The sequence below is a fragment of the Biomphalaria glabrata genome, chromosome 16 (genome assembly GCF_947242115.1).
Source record: "Biomphalaria glabrata chromosome 16, xgBioGlab47.1, whole genome shotgun sequence".
Lineage (NCBI taxonomy): Eukaryota > Metazoa > Mollusca > Gastropoda > Planorbidae > Biomphalaria > Biomphalaria glabrata.
Window position 1 is genome coordinate 10,481,033 of NC_074726.1, and position 17,574 is coordinate 10,498,606.

General features: G+C 35.1%; 1 protein-coding gene across 1 annotated transcript in view; it reads left to right on the forward strand.

Annotated features, from left to right (window-relative positions):
• The window catches only part of LOC106072483 (sodium- and chloride-dependent glycine transporter 1-like), a 33,597-nt gene that overhangs the window by 733 nt on the left and 15,290 nt on the right, over positions 1–17,574 (forward strand). Inside the window, exons 2-7 of the mRNA XM_056014509.1 lie at positions 11,220–11,334; positions 13,210–13,341; positions 14,847–15,065; positions 16,066–16,120; positions 16,251–16,383; positions 17,286–17,420. Of these exons, the coding sequence (XP_055870484.1) occupies positions 11,220–11,334; positions 13,210–13,341; positions 14,847–15,065; positions 16,066–16,120; positions 16,251–16,383; positions 17,286–17,420 (789 nt within the window). The remainder of the gene's footprint in view (positions 1–11,219; positions 11,335–13,209; positions 13,342–14,846; positions 15,066–16,065; positions 16,121–16,250; positions 16,384–17,285; positions 17,421–17,574) is intronic.

Sequence of the window (17,574 nt, forward strand, 5' to 3'; positions counted from 1 at the left end):
CATTTTTATTTCGTGTAGAGATAAATAGAAATAAAATAACCATAGACATAAATAAATATAGACTGGAAAAAGGAAATAACTTCATGTAACTTGAAAACATGTATATCTATTGTATTCGGATTTCCGAATTCTGAAAAATTGAAAAATTGCATGATCTTCAGTCTTAGAGATTAAACAAAACTCCTAGACATAAATAAAGTACATAGAAATGCAAGTCACAAATTTTAGTTTCATAAAACTCTATTATCGGCCAGTCTATATTTATTTATGTCTATGAAAATAACTTTTGTGTGTGTTTTGAAAAGACGAACAATTTATTCTCTTAAAACTAGAAGAGCGCAAGCACAGACCTATATATATATATATATTATATCTAGCATGGGCGTAGCCAGGGGGGGGGTTTGGGGTTCAAACCCCCCCCGAAATGAAATCCCCCCCCGGGGGGGGGGAAAGTCGGAATTTAGTGACTGATTTTTTGCTTTGATTTTGTTTATTTTAGGTGAGATTTTAATACTAAACCATCACTTGCCCCAGCACAACCAAAGAGGTTTTGAGTTTAAAACCCCCTACCAGGGGGGTTCGAGTTTAAAAACCCCTACTAGGGTTTTTGAGTTAAAAACCCCCTACCAGGAGTTTTGAGTTTTAAACCCCCTACCTGCGTTTTTGCAGTTAACTCCCCCTCTTCTATAAAACAAAACAAAAAAAAAATGCAAACGAAAATCCCCTAATTCCAAGAGCAAAGTTAAGAAAGATTTTGATTTTAAAACCCCGTTTAAAATTTACGATAAACCCCCTTTTTAATATAAAAAAAAAGCTAATTACGCACTCAAAATGTTATGAGCGTAGCTAAATGGGTTTTGACTCAGTTTTGAGTTTAAATCCCACTTCAGCGGGGTTTGAAGGTATAAAATACCTCTTTAATAATAAAAACAAAGCAAATTATACACTAAAAATGTTATGAGTGTAGTCTAAGGGGTTTTGAGTTTAAACTCCCCTCCAGTGGAGTTTGAAGCTAAAAAGTACCTCTTCAATATAAATAAAAGAAAATTACTCACTCTAAAATCTATGAGCGTAGTCAATGGGGTTTTGAGTTTAAACCCCCCGCCAGGGGGGTTTGAGGATAAAAATACATCTTCAGTGTAAGAAAAAAAAGCAAAATTACGCACTCAAAATGCTACGAGCGTTGCCGAAAGGCTTTTGAGTTTAAACCCCCATTCAGAGGGGTTTGGTGCTAAAAATACATTTTCAATATAAAAAAAAAAGCAAGTTACACACTAAAATTAGTTTAGCGTAGCCAAGCCAATCTGGGGTGAGTTTAAACCCTTCTTCTACAGATGGATTTTTTTTTAAGTTTAAAACCCCTCCAGATGGTTTTGAGTCTAAGATCCCCCTACAGAGCATTTTGAGGTAGAAATGCCCCAAAAGAAGATTTTGACGATAAAACTTCTCTTTTCGATATAAAATCTAAAGCAAACTACTGTCACTTAATTCCAAGAGCGTATTCAAGAGAGGTTACACATTTTTACCAGTGGCAGGGCTCCATTAATAAACTGCAGTGAATAGTCATCTACCGAAATCGAAAAACACTAAATGTGGCTCAACAAAGATGGCTAAGACAGATTTTAGGAGTCAGTTATAGAGATCGCGTCTAAATCAAGGAAATCCTATGCCGAACTGGGAGTCGACCCCTTAGTAAGATTGTGAGAGAACGACGCATGAGGTTTGCGGGAAATGTTCTCCGACATAATGAATTACGCATAAGAAGAGTTGTAATGATATCCTAGTACAACTTGATGCCACTCATTCATGGAGGTCCTCATGGTAGGTGGGAAGAGGCTTCAGACATTACCAGTGACAGATTTTTATGGAAACAGCTTGACGTCAAATGCTCTGAACGTCGTGGGAGGGTCTAAGTCAGTAAGAATAGCACATTACGTTTTCGAAATAAAACTTTTTAATAGCAGGAAAATGCAGTGTAGATACCTCAGAATCTGCATTTTGTTGGTTTTCAATATCAGAAATAGCGCTCCCCCAGACCCCTTTGTTAGTAATATCGGGGAATCTACAATTTTTCCACTAACTCATTGAAGAACCTATTCTAGGGCACTATAAACGCCTTCCGAAAGAATGAAGGGTCAGAATGTAATAAAGAGTATGTACACACACACACACACAAATACATATAATTTTTTTTTCGCGGGGGGGGGGGGGGGGGGTCGGGGGGGGGGGAGAAAAAATTCCCCCCCCAAACCCCCCCCCCCCCCCCCCGAAAATAAATCCTGGCTACGCCCATGATATCTAGACTGGACATGGAGATCTTTTAACACTACATAAAAATGTGAAATTTTTTTAAAAAGTTGAAACAAGGTCTTGTTTTGTAATGTAGTTATTAGAAGTCATTTTTTTTAAACCCTAATCTATGTAACATATAGATCTAGCTGTAATAATTGAACATCGTAAAAAAAAGAGCACTCTCGTCTCATATTTATTATTTTGCAATTTTTAAATACATAATATAAAAAGATCTAAGGAATCAATCTATTTAAATGTCCATAAGATGACTAAAATCAATAGATGTGAATTATTTTACCATATCATCTGAATGGAAACTAACAGGAAATGGCTTTATTTCATGGATTTGCGTAAATATATAGTTCTGTGATTGATACATAATAATCAATATATATAAATATATATATATATATATATATATATATATATATAGGTCTGTGAGTTGATCAATCGTGGATAAGAATTTGATTCCGTTTTCCAGTCTAGATCTAATATATATATATATAGGTCTGTGAGTGCAAGTTTTCTTGTGGGTAAATATCAGAATCCATAACTACATTCGTTTTCTTCTTTCTAGTTCTCATTTCTAAGTTGGAGTGTTCAGATGACTAGACCAATACATGAGATGAACTGCGCAGTGGTTTCCAAATCACGGAGCTCTCCATAGAGTTTTCTTTCTATTGGGGTGTTTTGGGGCGGTATTCCACAGACTTGACGCCACATCTATTACAATCTTTACTGAACTCCAACATAGATAAGGTTGCGTCACTTGCGTGTCTATGTGTTATTCGCTAACAGGCCCGTTGACTCCTACTTAAGCCTGTTTTTTTTTTTTTTTTAATTTAGATAGCGAATTGAAAAAAAAAGAATAAAATTTGGCTGGATGGCCTGTCTATATATTTCTATTTCTATGCTAAGGACAAAGTTATTAGTGTGATAAAAAAATTGCTTAGCTTATTTAAATATAGATATATAAATATGGACCTTAAAGACAAAATGTAGAAAATAGGGTCATACATTTCTAAGCGAGAATGGCTGATTGGCTGAGATTATCCAAGTCCTACTTTTGAAATACTGTCGCAAGGAGCTTGCGGAAGTCAATGATAGTGAATTTAATTTTCGTTGGTATCTCTCGCTTCTGTTATCAAGATAATCACTAAGACACTATGTTACAGGAGATATTTTCACGTTACCATATTGGGTTGCGAGGAGATATATTTATCAAACTTGCTTTACAGGTTGACGTTCCAGTCTCGTGGTACTTTCTTTCTTAACGTTGGGTAAACACGGTGATGACGATGATTTTGGGCAATGTAAGATATACAAGAATTTTTTATGATTGTCCATCGCCTACCGATGATGATGGCCACAAGTAATTCAAATGTAAGAAACTAAACAACAAAGCTGAGGTACAATCAATAATAGAATAACATTCAACATCCTGTTTTAAATTTTATTTTGAACGTACTTGTATCAATTAGTTTGGATCAGTCTTGTAATTTGTAATAGATCTAGGCTAGCAATAACAAGGTCACAACAACAGTTTGTGTGAAAACACAAACTCAAAATCGATCCCGAAGTGGTCCACCCAGGCAGGTAAAGCGGGTTTCAATTTTCAGAAAGAATATCGGAATGAAATTCTATCAAAGGCTAATGACAGAGAAGAATGGAGAAAGAAAGTTGACAGATCTTGAGTGGTGCCCCAACGGTACAGCAGACCAAGGGATAAGTGAAAATGAAGGTGAAGTTACATGTTAACCTCATCATCATCATGAAACTACATTTCAGTGAGGGCTTGAGGGGCTCAAATCCTCTCTTGCAAAAGCCCTGGACAGAAACCCTGCTGTATTGCGTAGTGCATGGATGTCACTGTCACAAGACGCTAGCAGTGTGCTGGCGCCTGCTTTAACTGGTCGTGGTCTAGGGCGATTCTGGAGGCCCGACTGTTGACGCTGGAACTTTGGTGGCTTTAGCCCTGTCGCGATTTTGGTGTTAGTCTATATAATTAACATATGAAACTGAACACCGGAATATAGTTAGAAAAACGTAGGCGTATCACTTTATTTACATCCAGTATAGAATCTTCCAAATAAAACGTTTACATACAGGTACATCAACAAAGCTGGCGACTAAACTCAGATCTCTAATTGACTATGAACGTTAGATTTCAATATAGTATTCTCGTACAATATTAGGAAAACAAGCAGAAGCGGGAAATGCGATCGTCCGCTCTACAAAACCCACGCCAACTGCCCCTTTGTCCTCAAATTCCCCAGGTCGCCCCGCCCTCGTTGTAGACTAGGTCACATCGTCACGTTACAACAAAATAAACATTAAAAGTACAAAAAAAATACCAATATCCCCTTCCAATACCAAAACAAATCTAATTCAACTAACTAAAATATACTAAAAACATAAATAATTGCATTAGATCTAAAATAGAAATAACAGTAAACAAAAATAAAACTTTCCACAATAACTAAGGCCATGATATATAATACAGACGTTACTTCAAAAAAGAAGATGATTACGTCCTACGCGTCATTCATTTAGTCATGCATATTAACCAATGACTTAAATTCTGCCAAGTCACTGGTTTTCCTGGCTAGCTCAGGCAACCCATTCCATGCTCTAATAGCACTAGGGAAGAAGGAGTATTTGTACAAATTTGTCATAGCATATGGGACGAGGAATGTGCCTTTATCTTTGTGTCTTTCAGAGTATTTTATTAAATTTTGTTTTTGTATTTGAAGATTATGGTTCAGTGTTTTATGTATGATTGCTACTTTACTTTTGAGCCTTCTGTCCTGAAGGCTTTCTAAATTTAGTGATTTTACTAAAGGTGTTACTCTAGTCAAATGTGAATATTCGTTTGTTATGAATCGCACTGCTCTATTTTGTGTCTGTTCTAGTTTCTTAATGTTTTCTTGAGGGGTCCCAAACAAAGGATGCATATTCTATTATTGGCCTAACCAAGGTTAAATAACATTTTAGTTTTATGTTCTTATTTGATTTATAGAAATTTCTTTTAATCAATCCTAATGCTTTGTTTGATTTTTTTGTAGTTTCATCAATATGTGCATTCCATGACAGTTTTTCATTTATTATAACACCTAGGTATTTTGCGTTTTTAGTCTGTGTTACTGGTTTGCCATGAATAAGATAAGTGGAATTAATTTGTTTTAGTTTTTTTGTTACTCTTAACAACTGACATTTTTCTGGGTGGAAAGACATGCTCCAATTTGATTCCCATTTCTGTAATTCATCTAATTCTCTTTGTAAAATATCTGTGTCCTGTGTTGTTTTTATTGTTCTATATATTATGCAAATAATCTGACTTTTGTTCCTGAAGTAATGCAATTTGGTAAATCATTTATGTAAATTAAAAATAGTAGTGGACCCAAGACTGTTCCTTGAGGTACACCTGAGTTTACTGTTATCGGTGTTGATTTAGAGCCATTTATTATTACAGTTTGTTCTCTCCCTATCAGAAAATCTTTAATCCACTGACGCAGTGGACCATTAATGCCGAAATATTTTAATTTTTTAAGCAAACTATGGTTGTGAACTTTGTCAAAAGCCTTAGAAAAATCTAGTAAGATAGCATCTATTTGTTCACTATTATCTAAACCTTTTGAAAAATCATCAATTAGTCCTATTAGTTGTGTTTCACATGATCTATATTTCCTAAAGCCATGTTGGTATGGTGTGAGGACATTATGTTTGTCTAAGTGGTTTATGATGTTGCTACATATTATGTGTTCTAGGATTTTACATGTGATGCTGGTAAGTGATACTGGTCTGTAGTTTCCTGGGTCAGATTTTTTCTCCTTTTTTAAATAGGGGGGTGACATTAGCTTCTTTCCAGTCCTTTGGTACTCTGCCCTGGTTAAGTGAAGCCTGAAAGAGTATTTTGAACACTGGGGCTAGCTCATTACTTAGTTCTTTGAGTAATCTAGCTTGAATACCATCAGGTCCAGAAGCTTTATTTGGTTTGGTGTTGGCTAATAGTTTTTGAATTCCATTTTCTTGTACTACTATATCTTCTATGTTGTCTACTTGGTTCAAATTCAGTAATATGTCTTTGTCTCCTGGGGCTAAGAATGCTGATGCAAAGTATTTGTTTAGGATGTTTGCTTTAGTTTCATTATCATTATGTATTATGTTATGTTCATCTTTTAATGGTGCTATGCCTGTTGTTTCCATTTTCTTAGACTTAATGTATGACCATAGGTTTTTGTTGTTATCTTTAGATATTACATTGTTTATGTATTCACTCTGCAGCTGTCTGCTTACTTTTTGGGTTAAGTGTTTAATTTTTATATACTTTTTGTAAACTCTTTCTGCATTAGTTTCTTTAAATTTTCTATATAGGTTTTCCTTCTGTTTACAAATCTTCTTTAGTCTATTATTAAACCAGCATTTATTTATTTTGTTTGATGCGTATTTAGTTGGTATATGATTTTCTATAATGCTTTTAAGATGGTTTTTAATGAAATTCCAGAGGTCATCGACTGGTTGGTTAATGTCTTTTTCAAATAAGAATGTTTTTTGAAAGTTTAATGCAGCTTGGTGTAGTTGTGTTAGGGTACATTTATTCCAGAGTAAGATTTTTCTTTTGGGTTTTGTATTGGCTACTGCTTTTATCTGACTGTGTATTTTTATGATCTCATGGTCTGATAGACCAGGGATAATATCATAATCAACTACTAATCCAGGTCTGTTGGTTAAGAAGAGATCTAATGTGTTGTTTAATCTAGTTGGCTTTTTAATGATTTGATCTAAACTTAGGTTGTGTAAAGTTCCTATGAAAAGCTCATTTATGTCCTTAAGGTTTTGGTGTTTATCTATGGTTAGTGTTTTCCAATTTATATCAGGTAGGTTAAAATCACCCATAATCCAAAAAACTGCATTTTTATTGTCTCTTTAAGTGTAGTAATCTGATCACATAGTTCCTGCATGTATTCTAAACTAGAATTTGGTGGTCTGTAAATGCTGCCTATTATTAGGGATGTTAAGGTGGTATTAATTTTACAAAATGTTGATTCTATATTTTTTAAGTTAGGTAAGGTAATTTCTTCTGCTATAAGAGTGTTTTTTATTGCTAAAAGAACTCCTTCATGATTATCAGCCCTATCTTTTCTAAAAATTTTCATAATTACTATTGAAAATTTCTGCATTATAAATTTCAGGATGTAGCCAAGTTTCTGTGCCTGCAATTATGTCTGGTTTCTCACATTCTAATAAAATTTCTAAGTCTGCTGTTTTGTTCCTAATGCTTTGAAAATTTATTACTAAGGTTTTAAGGTATTTTGGTGTTACTTCTTTAGTAGGTTTGTTTAGTGAGGCTGTTGTATTAATTTTAGTAGATTTAGGTTTAACAGGAGTGGATCTGGCTAGTGGTTGGTGAGTTTGGTTTGGGATGGTGTTTAGGATGTTGTATGGGTTAGAAGTGTCTGCATCAAAGGAATCAAACAGTCCTGATGTAAACTGAGGTAACCCACACGGTACACAGTGCCATGATGCGTCTTTGTTGCCTAAGGCATAATACACAGGTGTATTCATATGGAGACTTGATGCATGGTACCATTCATCGCAGGTGTCACATTGAATGGCTTTCTGTTTCATGGTGCATACTTTCAGTCAAACAGAAAATGAGGCACGGTTTCCTCTTCTTCCCCGTAGCGGGGCACCGTGAATCAAAATTTGGCCATAGCCGAGAGAAATGTGGGCCAAAAGGACAGTGGCCTGTCCTGCACTGTGCTATAATAGCTTGCTGGGGCTTCAACACGTGGAAGTGCGGTCAGGGCGCTTCATGTGCTTCATGACTCAGCGGCTTTTTAGGACTTGTCCCAGCACTCAAACCAATTTTTCATTTCTGTTTTTTGAATTATATCCAGAGCGTGGTGGAAACTTACAGCCTGTTTGGTGGGTGGAATTGGCCCTCCTTGATGGGCCAAGTAGTCTACAATAGTGTTGTCAGTCACACCTATGTGACTCGGTACCCACTGCATTATTACAGGAGTGCGAGAGCGTTGCATGTGAACTCTAATTTATGTCATATAATGACATGATCTAATTGGTTTGTAAAGGGTCAATCTCTTATTAAGAAAGAAAAACAACATTGGCGAGAAGGACCTGAGTTCAAACTCTTGACTAAAGCCTTCTGCTAGTGGAGAGCTTATGAAAATGGAGGATTGAATGGTTATCTATTGCTTCTATAGTCTCGACCTATTTTTCAGGTTTGTGTTCACTGAGACTCAGACGACGACCTACAAAGGGGATTAATTCAGCTTATACCACCACTTTAGTCAACTGCAATTTCTTTCGCTTGTTCTAGATACCAAACAAAACATTTAATTACCAATAGTTAATTAACTAGTTTTTTTAAATTATTTTTTTATTTTATTTTATTTTTTTTTGTTTTATTTATTTATTTTTTATTTTATTTTTTATATTTTTTTAAATTGGTTCTCGTGTTTTTAGGTAAAAGAAATAAATGTGTAAAGTTTCAGAACTTTGTGGGAGATATCATGTGTACAAACTTTTGACTACACAGACAAAGTGAGTTGGTATAAGCTCCGTAAAAAAATGAAATTCTCATTTCAGACCTTGCAATATTAGGGGCAGATTATGTAAAGTGGAATTGGCCCTCCCTCATGGGCCAAGGAGTCTGCAATAGTGTTGCCAGTCACACCTATGTGACTCGGTACCCATTGCATTATTACAGGAGTGCGAGAGCGTTTCATGTGAGCCTAGACTAATTTATGTCATATAATGACATGATCTAATTGGTAACACAGTAACACAGACTAAAAACGCAAAATACCTAGGTGTTATAATAAATGATTAACTGTCATGGAATCCGCATATTGATGAAACTATAAAAAATCAAACAAAGCATTAGGATTTATTAAAAGAAATTTCTATAAATCAAATAAGAACATGACACTAAAATGTTATTTAACCTTGGTTAGGCCAATAATAGAATATGCATCCTCCGTTTGGGACCCCTTAACTCATTAAGAAACTTGAACAGACACAAAATAGAGCAGTGAGATTCATAACAAACGAATATTCACATTTGACTAGAGTAACACCTTTAGTAAAATCACTAAATTTAGAAAGCTTTCAGGACAGAAGACTCAAAAGTAAAGTTGCAATTATACATAAAACACTCAACCATATTCTTCAAATAAAAAAACAAAATTTAATAAAATACCCTGAAAGACACAAAGATAAAGGCACATTCCTCGTCCCATATGCTAGGACAAATTTGTACAAATACTCCTTCTTCCCTAGTGCTATTAGAGCATTGAATGGGTTGCCTGAGCTAGCCAGGAAAACCAGTGACTTGGCAGAATTTAAGTCATTGGTTAATATGCATGACTAAATGCATGACGCGTAGGACGTAATCATCTTCTTTTTTTAAGTAACGTCTGTATTATACAAGATAAGATAAGTAAAGGTCATCTGTTTCTGTGGCCTACAATTAATGAGGGTGTCATGTGTCACTGTCCCCCAGCTAATGTCAGGTACCCATTACAAAAGGAGTGCACTCAAACACTCAGAGGCACCCCAGAGATCACGAAAATTAAAAATCCAAGTCGCGACCAAGATTCGAACCTGGGACCCCCTGTTCAGAAAAAAGCGGTTTACCACTCAGCCACCACTTAACTTTACACTTATTTAGATATAAATCGCTTGCCCGTCCCCCGCCCTCCCTCCGCCCGCCTTACCTTTACTGAAATAAATGTATTAATTAAAAAAAAGGCTTTTTTTCCATATGACCACCCAAATCTATTTGAGACCTGTTTATATGAAATAGAAGATGCAAGCTTCTATTTTTTAAAATCAATATTCTAATCAAGTTCTCCGTCAACAGAACACTGATTAAACAGTCCATATATCTTTCGGCTTTAAATAGATCGCAGACCAGACCTGTCATCCAGAGTTAAGTAAATAAAGCATTTAGCTACCAGAGCACAAAGCAAGGCTTGACCTCAGACTACACACCTGATAACTGATCCTTGGCACAACGCTTTTTACTGAATGCTTTAATTAACTAGGATTGAAGAGTCTCGTAGTGTTTTCTCTTTAATTATTTTCTTGGTGATATAGATCTAGACTTTGAAACATTAAAATGTAGACTAGAAAACTGGATCTAAATATATGGTATAGAAGATTTAGGACGAGCCTGCCTTTGAAAGAGGTTCTTTCTAAGGCAAAAGACAGAGAGGAATGGAGAAAAACGGTCGGAGAATCTTGCATGGTGCCCCAACGGTACAACAGACTAAGGGATAGGTAAGGGTAAAGTAAAGGTAAAACAGAAGATTTTAGTTTGGTGATAGGCTTATAAATCCAGTTGGTGCGCAAAAGGTTCCTTAGCGTCTGGTAATTTATTGAACTCTTTAGATGAATACATACGGGAATACCCGCTAACGGATGTATGTTAAAGGTAAAGACTTTGTATACCTTAGAACCAAATTTGATGTTAGAAGAATATGTTTAGAAAAAATATACCGGTAAAACAAGAATTTTTCATCTGTGGCCAATTAACTAGAAATTAGTTTGTCAAAGGTCTACATAAACTGTAGAATTTCCTGGAAATTTTTAGAGCCGTTTTCGAGATCCGTGCCTATCCAGTTTTGTGTGTGTGTGCATGTTCCCATAAAGAATTGGCAAGCTGATAAGTGGATACAATGAACATTCAAGTTGGAAACCCTGCAGGCCCAAACTTCCACGTTTTACTTTGCCTAGTTGGGTTTCCCACAAGTAGGCTAATTTTTTTTTTATTTTTTATACAGCCTTTTATCAGTGTAGCATATTATGTATTATTTGTCAGGCTTTTGATAAGATGATGTGTAAATAAAAGATCCAAAATAGGTTTTACTCTTTTTGCATAGAATACATTTGTTTAATTTCAGGAATCTAGACCTAGCTGGAGCCGTCACTTAGATTTCGTCATTACATGCGTGGGCAATGCTGTCGGTCTGGGTAATATTTGGAGGTTTCCACATCTTGCGTATGTCAATGGTGGAGGTAGGAGTAACTTTCATCTTCTTTAGAAGTCTACATATGTGGTTCCCAAACCTTTTTTCTTAACGGAACACTTCGCCCATTATGATTTTTTATCGGAACACTTTGCTTATTTTATTAGAGAAATTTATTCACGTGGAGACTACAAGTTAACTATTCCAGCAGTTCGCGGAACCTTTCAGGCCTCGCGTAACACTAGGGTTCAGCGGAACACAGTTTGGGAAACACTGGGCTAGAACATTTATTCTTTATATCCAGATGTCCCTCACCTACTTAACACGTAAGGTCATATCCTGTTTACCTATTGATAAGGTTGCGCTATTTACATCGGCTTGCATCGTATTACGCGATCAATGATGTCTTATCGAAAGCCATTCAAGAGCAAAGGTCTTTGCAAACTATATAGAAAAAAGTAAGTAGCTGAGAAACGCTTATCAAACACAGTAGTATAACCAGAGATAGAAGAGTTGGGGGGAAAAAACAAGCAAAATATAAACAAGCGAAATACAAAAATACTTTAAAAAAAACAAAAAAACTTAAATTAAGTTTATCAAGAAGTTTGGATCAGTCGTGTAATTAAATGTGTAATAGATCTAGACTAAAAATAATAAATCTGTGCGATAAGAAATCTATTTTACCAAAATGTTTTGTTTAGGGTCATGCTTTAAGCTTTCTCACTACGTTATTATACTATCACTTGTCTGGACCAGTAGGAAAGGGGTAGGGGAAGAAAGAACGGGGTATCTGGGGGATCGCTTTTTTAAATGTATTTTTTTTTAAAGGAAGAACCTGAATTCGAACTTGTGGGCTAAAGCCTTCTCAGGCTTCTCAAGCCAACGCGGTAAACACTCTGTTTGCGAAGAGTGTATGAACATGGAAGATTGTACAGTTATCTATTTCATATTTGCTTTCACTAAGTTTAATATAAAGGGGACTAATTCAGCTTATACAGCCACTTCCGTCAAGTTTTATTTTTTTCCCTTGTTTGAGATACCAATAGTTAATTAACTAATTGGTTAATTTTTTTATTTATTGATTCTTGTGTTGTCAGATAAAAGAAATAGTTGTGCAAAATTTTAGTTTGATCCAAGTTTGGGTGTCGAGAAATAACGTGCACAAAATTTGGGCCTGACAGACACACAGACAGAGTGAGTTGATATAAGCTTTTTTAAAATCATTTTTTATAAACAAAACTTATTGAAGGGGAAGTACCGAAAAAAAGACACTACACCTCTTAATACTGCAATGTTTAACTCTTTTCTATATGAAACAAAATTAATTAATTACAACTAACTTGATATACTAATTGTTTTTTTAATGGCTTGTGTTATCTTATCTTATATGCTACAGACGTTACTTCAAAAAAAAAAAAAGATAATTACGTCATATGCGTCATGCATTCAGTCATGCATATTAACCAATGACCTAATCTCTGCTAAATCACTGGTTTTCTTGGCTAGCTCAGGCAACCCATTCCATGCTCTAATAGCACTAGCGTTTTATCATGGACTATGACTAATTATGTAAAATTTGAACGATCCGATAATGGGAAGTACGAGAATAAACTTGTACAAAACTTTTACCAGACAGACAAACAGACGGGCGGAGAAAATTAATTTAAGCTTTGTAATAGTAAACACTGGTTACTATATACATAAATATTTTATGTTTACACAATGTATAATCCTTTATCAACAATATCAAAACATTTAGTAAGCATTTCAAATTGGAAAGAAAAACACAAGCTATACTTATGACACTTATCGTCTGTGTGTGTGTAAAATATTTAATCACAATTTTCTAATATAAATAATAGTTGACAAAAACAAAATATAGATTCTAACTGTTAAATGATTATTTTTATGTTGCACCTTCTAGGGGCGTTCCTTATTCCATATACCATCAGCTTGATCTTTATGGGAATACCACTGTTCTGTTTGGAGCTTCTTATTGGACAGTTTTCTAATTCTGGACCGTTAACTATATGGGAGCTGAATATTCTGTTTAAAGGTAACCAAACTAATTACTGTAATTTCGCGCATATAACCCGTACAATAAGTAAAAGCAATACTGCAGACAATAAATCCTTATATACCCTGCATTGTGCAAAGTGTAACTTGTGGTAAATTATTGGTACAATATGTTGTCACTCGACCCTCGTAGCTAATAGTGTGAATCACGCTCAATAAAAGTGTATTCATTATAATTTGTTTTCTTGAGGTTTATAGCTTTTCAATGTACATTTCACAACCCGCACAGCTGCCTTCCGTGCGGGGAAGCGTGTATAACCCGCGGGTTATATGTGCTACACGGTTTAGTTATGTAAAACTTTAAAAAAACAACAGTCCAGGCTGTCAAAGTCTAATATTTAATATAATATTTGCATAAACCGTTTCAGCCTGCATTAATAATTTGTTGGATGTGTGGCTCATATTCCTATACTGTAACCATCACTGTTCTGTGCAAGAGCCGCCACTCCAGCTAACGGGACACTGGTGTTAGGCATTCATCATGGAACGACTTGACGAAATTTTAGGGCTATCTTTTCTTTATCCGCCCCGAGTGAGACAAAAATAAAAAAGCTCATCCAAGGTAATCAGGAAGGGGCCTTGTTTGCTTCCAGTTCTTAGCCTACCTAGTTCCATTACTAGAGGTTTCCACGGAGGTGACACGTTTAGGCGATGGGGGCTACTTGCCGTTTCAACAGAACATTCCTCATTGGACACTGTTAAAGAGACTACAATGATTTTTTCTTCTCTAACGAAGCTCGACCATGGCAGAGCCAGAGAATGAATATTAGTTCGTTTGTCACATAATAATGATGATAATATAAATATAAGATGAGAAAGTCTACTGCTCACTTATTATACCGGGATAGACTTACAAAACGGCAAATTTCAATCTCCCTGATTTGTTGTTTATTGATTAAAAAGAAAACCAAAAAGCTACCATTATTGACATCGCGTACCACTGTCTCATAATATAAGAAAAACGGAAATGGAAAAAAAATGAAAAAATGAGAACCTAGGCTTGGAGATTAAGCGTTCATGCAAGTTAGCTAAAATAACCAAATACCCCATTTTTATATCAACCGAGGGGATAATAACAAATGACCTCACAGATACCTTCAAGGGATTTAACATTCTTAAGAACATTCTCATTGCTTTTTAGAGGGCGATACTGCTGCAGACCTGTCACATCACCAGAAAATTCCTCAGTGGACACTGATAAAGGGACTACAATAAATTGTGTTTCTCTTTAACGAAACTCGACCCTGGCAGTGCCAGAGAATAAATACTCGTTCGTTTCTAACATAATAATTTGTTTTATATAGTTCTAACCTATTCCATGTATTAATGTTACTTATCCATTTACCACGTAAGTTGTGTGTTTATATCAAATGACTTTATATTTTGAGTACTAACAGTTTTAAAAGATATCCACCTGTAAAAAATATACTGTCAATTAATGAACACAAGTGTGTTGACTTAACTCGTGTGACCCTTGCTGTCCAGGTCTAGGGTACACTACGTTATGGCTGGCCACAATTATCTGCATCTACTACAACCTGGTGGTCGCCACTTCCTTCTTCTACCTGTTTGCGTCCATGCAGAGTACTGTTCCTTGGTCCACCTGCGGCAACGACTGGAACACCTGCTACTGTCGGACCCGCGGCATGAACACAAGCCTGGATGATCCCCTCCTGTGGTTCAACTCGACCGGACTAAACTGCAGTAGGTGATAAATCACATCTTCATTTCACTTGCGATGAGACGTTTATAGCTTAGTAATTTATGATTCTATCTTTCTGAAGTACGAAGCCTCTGAAGATAAAAAGTAAATAGTTTAACAACTCAGACATTAAATTGTGAAAGGATTTTTTTTATCAAGAAATTCACTTTTAAATGTAAATGACAAATTTAGAGCCATTTTGTCACATGAATTGTGCCTTACATTTTATAGTTATAATAAAAGCCGATAGTTTTATATATTTTTATTTCACATACGGCTCTATAAAGGACTACTATAAGCCAAGCAATAGAAAAAAACTTTTTATAAACAAAATTATCTAAGAGGGGATAACCGCTAAAATCACTGCCATTTATCTGAAAATTACAGGGTTTAGCCCCCTTACTGCTGTTATACACCAAATTAATTAAAACTAAATGATTAACTTATGGATTATGTTTGGATTGATTCCTTTATTGTAATCGACTGTGAATAATAATGCAAAACTTCTATTTGATCCGAAAATGGGAAGTGACAACATAAAAGTGTCAAAGACGTAGTAAGAGGATTAATTCCATATATTATCCCCCATCTCCCATTAAGTAGCATTTATTCCCCTTATTTGGATATCAAACTAAATAATTAACCTCCAACAATTATTTTACTAGTTGTTTAACTATTTGATAGCTGCATGTCTTGTCAGGTTCAATGAATAAATGTGCGAAGTTTTAACCTGACATGAGAATAAGATATATAGGAGAATAAACATGTTCAAACATTTTACCAGACAGACAGTGTATATCTAAGCTTTGTAAAAACTGACGGCTGGGTTTTACTAAATCTTTTTTTTACATTAAAGCTCATCCTTCTTCTAAAGTACTGATATATTTTCGTGTGTATGGGAAAATGAATTATGCAGTCTATCAATTAATACTAGAAAAAAATATATTATATATAATATATTACAATAATGCAGAAATATACTTTATAATCTACATAACCCAGCTGGAATTGATTTTAAGCCTGAGGATGTTAAAAGCTCATCTGAAGAATATTATTAGTAAGTTGTTTTTTTTTTTCAAATTATATGTACTTTTTTTGCAGTATATACTATATACATAGTAATATAACTCATGTTACTCTACTTTTTGAAAATGGTTTATTTACCAACAGTAATATTTTTAACACAGCAAATATGTCCTTGAAGCGACTGGAGGAATCTACGACCTCGGCAAAGTAAAATGGGATATAACTCTCTGTAATCTACTAGCCTGGGTGATTATCTGCGCTTGTCTTATCAATGGTGTCAAGACTATGGGCAAAGTAGGTGACCTAGAAACATTAAAAGATTGATCTGTTTTACTGATAGCTTCTCCATCTAGCTAACCCATGTACACATGCACTTATCTTGACATACATGTTGTGGATATTGAACATGTTATTTTTTTTTATCAAGTCTTCACGAATTTTATCTATTTCTTGCAACTCTTTGAGACGCCATGACCACATAATGCGGAATGCTCTCTGCAGAATAACCATTTGTTTGAAATTTTATAAAATATTAAAACTTATATACTACTTATATACTTTTAAATTTAATTTTACTTTCAGCCTTTTTGATAGATTATGTAGGCTTTTTAACGTAAATCGTATCTAAATTACATCTAAATTATCCCAAAAAGGGATTTCTAGATCAAGATCTAGGAGACATAGATCTTTAGTGTGCTATATCCGAACTTAGTTTAAGTAGATATCCATCTACATTCTAAATCCATCTAATGAAAATGCCAATAGCTCTGTTGGTACATGTGCGAGTACAAGCTTGATACAAAATGATTCCGAAAGATTATATAAAATCGCTCTTCTGACATATAATACATAAACGGTAGTTGTTATGCCACAAAGTCTAAAAGAAAAATCCTTTTTAATGTTAGGTTATCAGTTTGCTATTAAGTTAACAGCAACGCCTGGGCGTGCGGTATGCGCGCTGGACTGTCGTTTGATTGTCTAGATGGTTCCGTGTTCAAACTCTTGTAAATAGGCAGATCCGGTAGGAGCCGCCTTTAAGTTTGTGTGATAACACAAACTCTCTATGTAATCTTCTTTATTTTTCGTTCTGTTTCTATTGTTTTTTTTCTCTTGCATGTTTTTTGCTCTGCCCTGTATTTGTGCTCTGTCCTTTTTCTAGGCTCGGTTTCTTTTCTTAGATTTTATTATCATTTCAGGCTGTCTACTTCTTTGCACTGTTCCCGTATGTTTTAATGACTATACTGCTAGTCAGAGGAGTCACTCTGGATGGGGCCAAGAAAGGAATAGACTATTACCTCAGCCCCGACACCTCTAAACTAACAGAGGCAAAGGTATTGACGTATCTCATACTTCATTTTATTAAACCAGCTAAAACATTGAGTTTGATTATTAAATTACAGCACAGACTTAAATCATGGTATCGCGCGATCAGTATAAGGTGCGGGGTATTTATAATAAAGTAATCAATAAGATCAACGTAAGAAA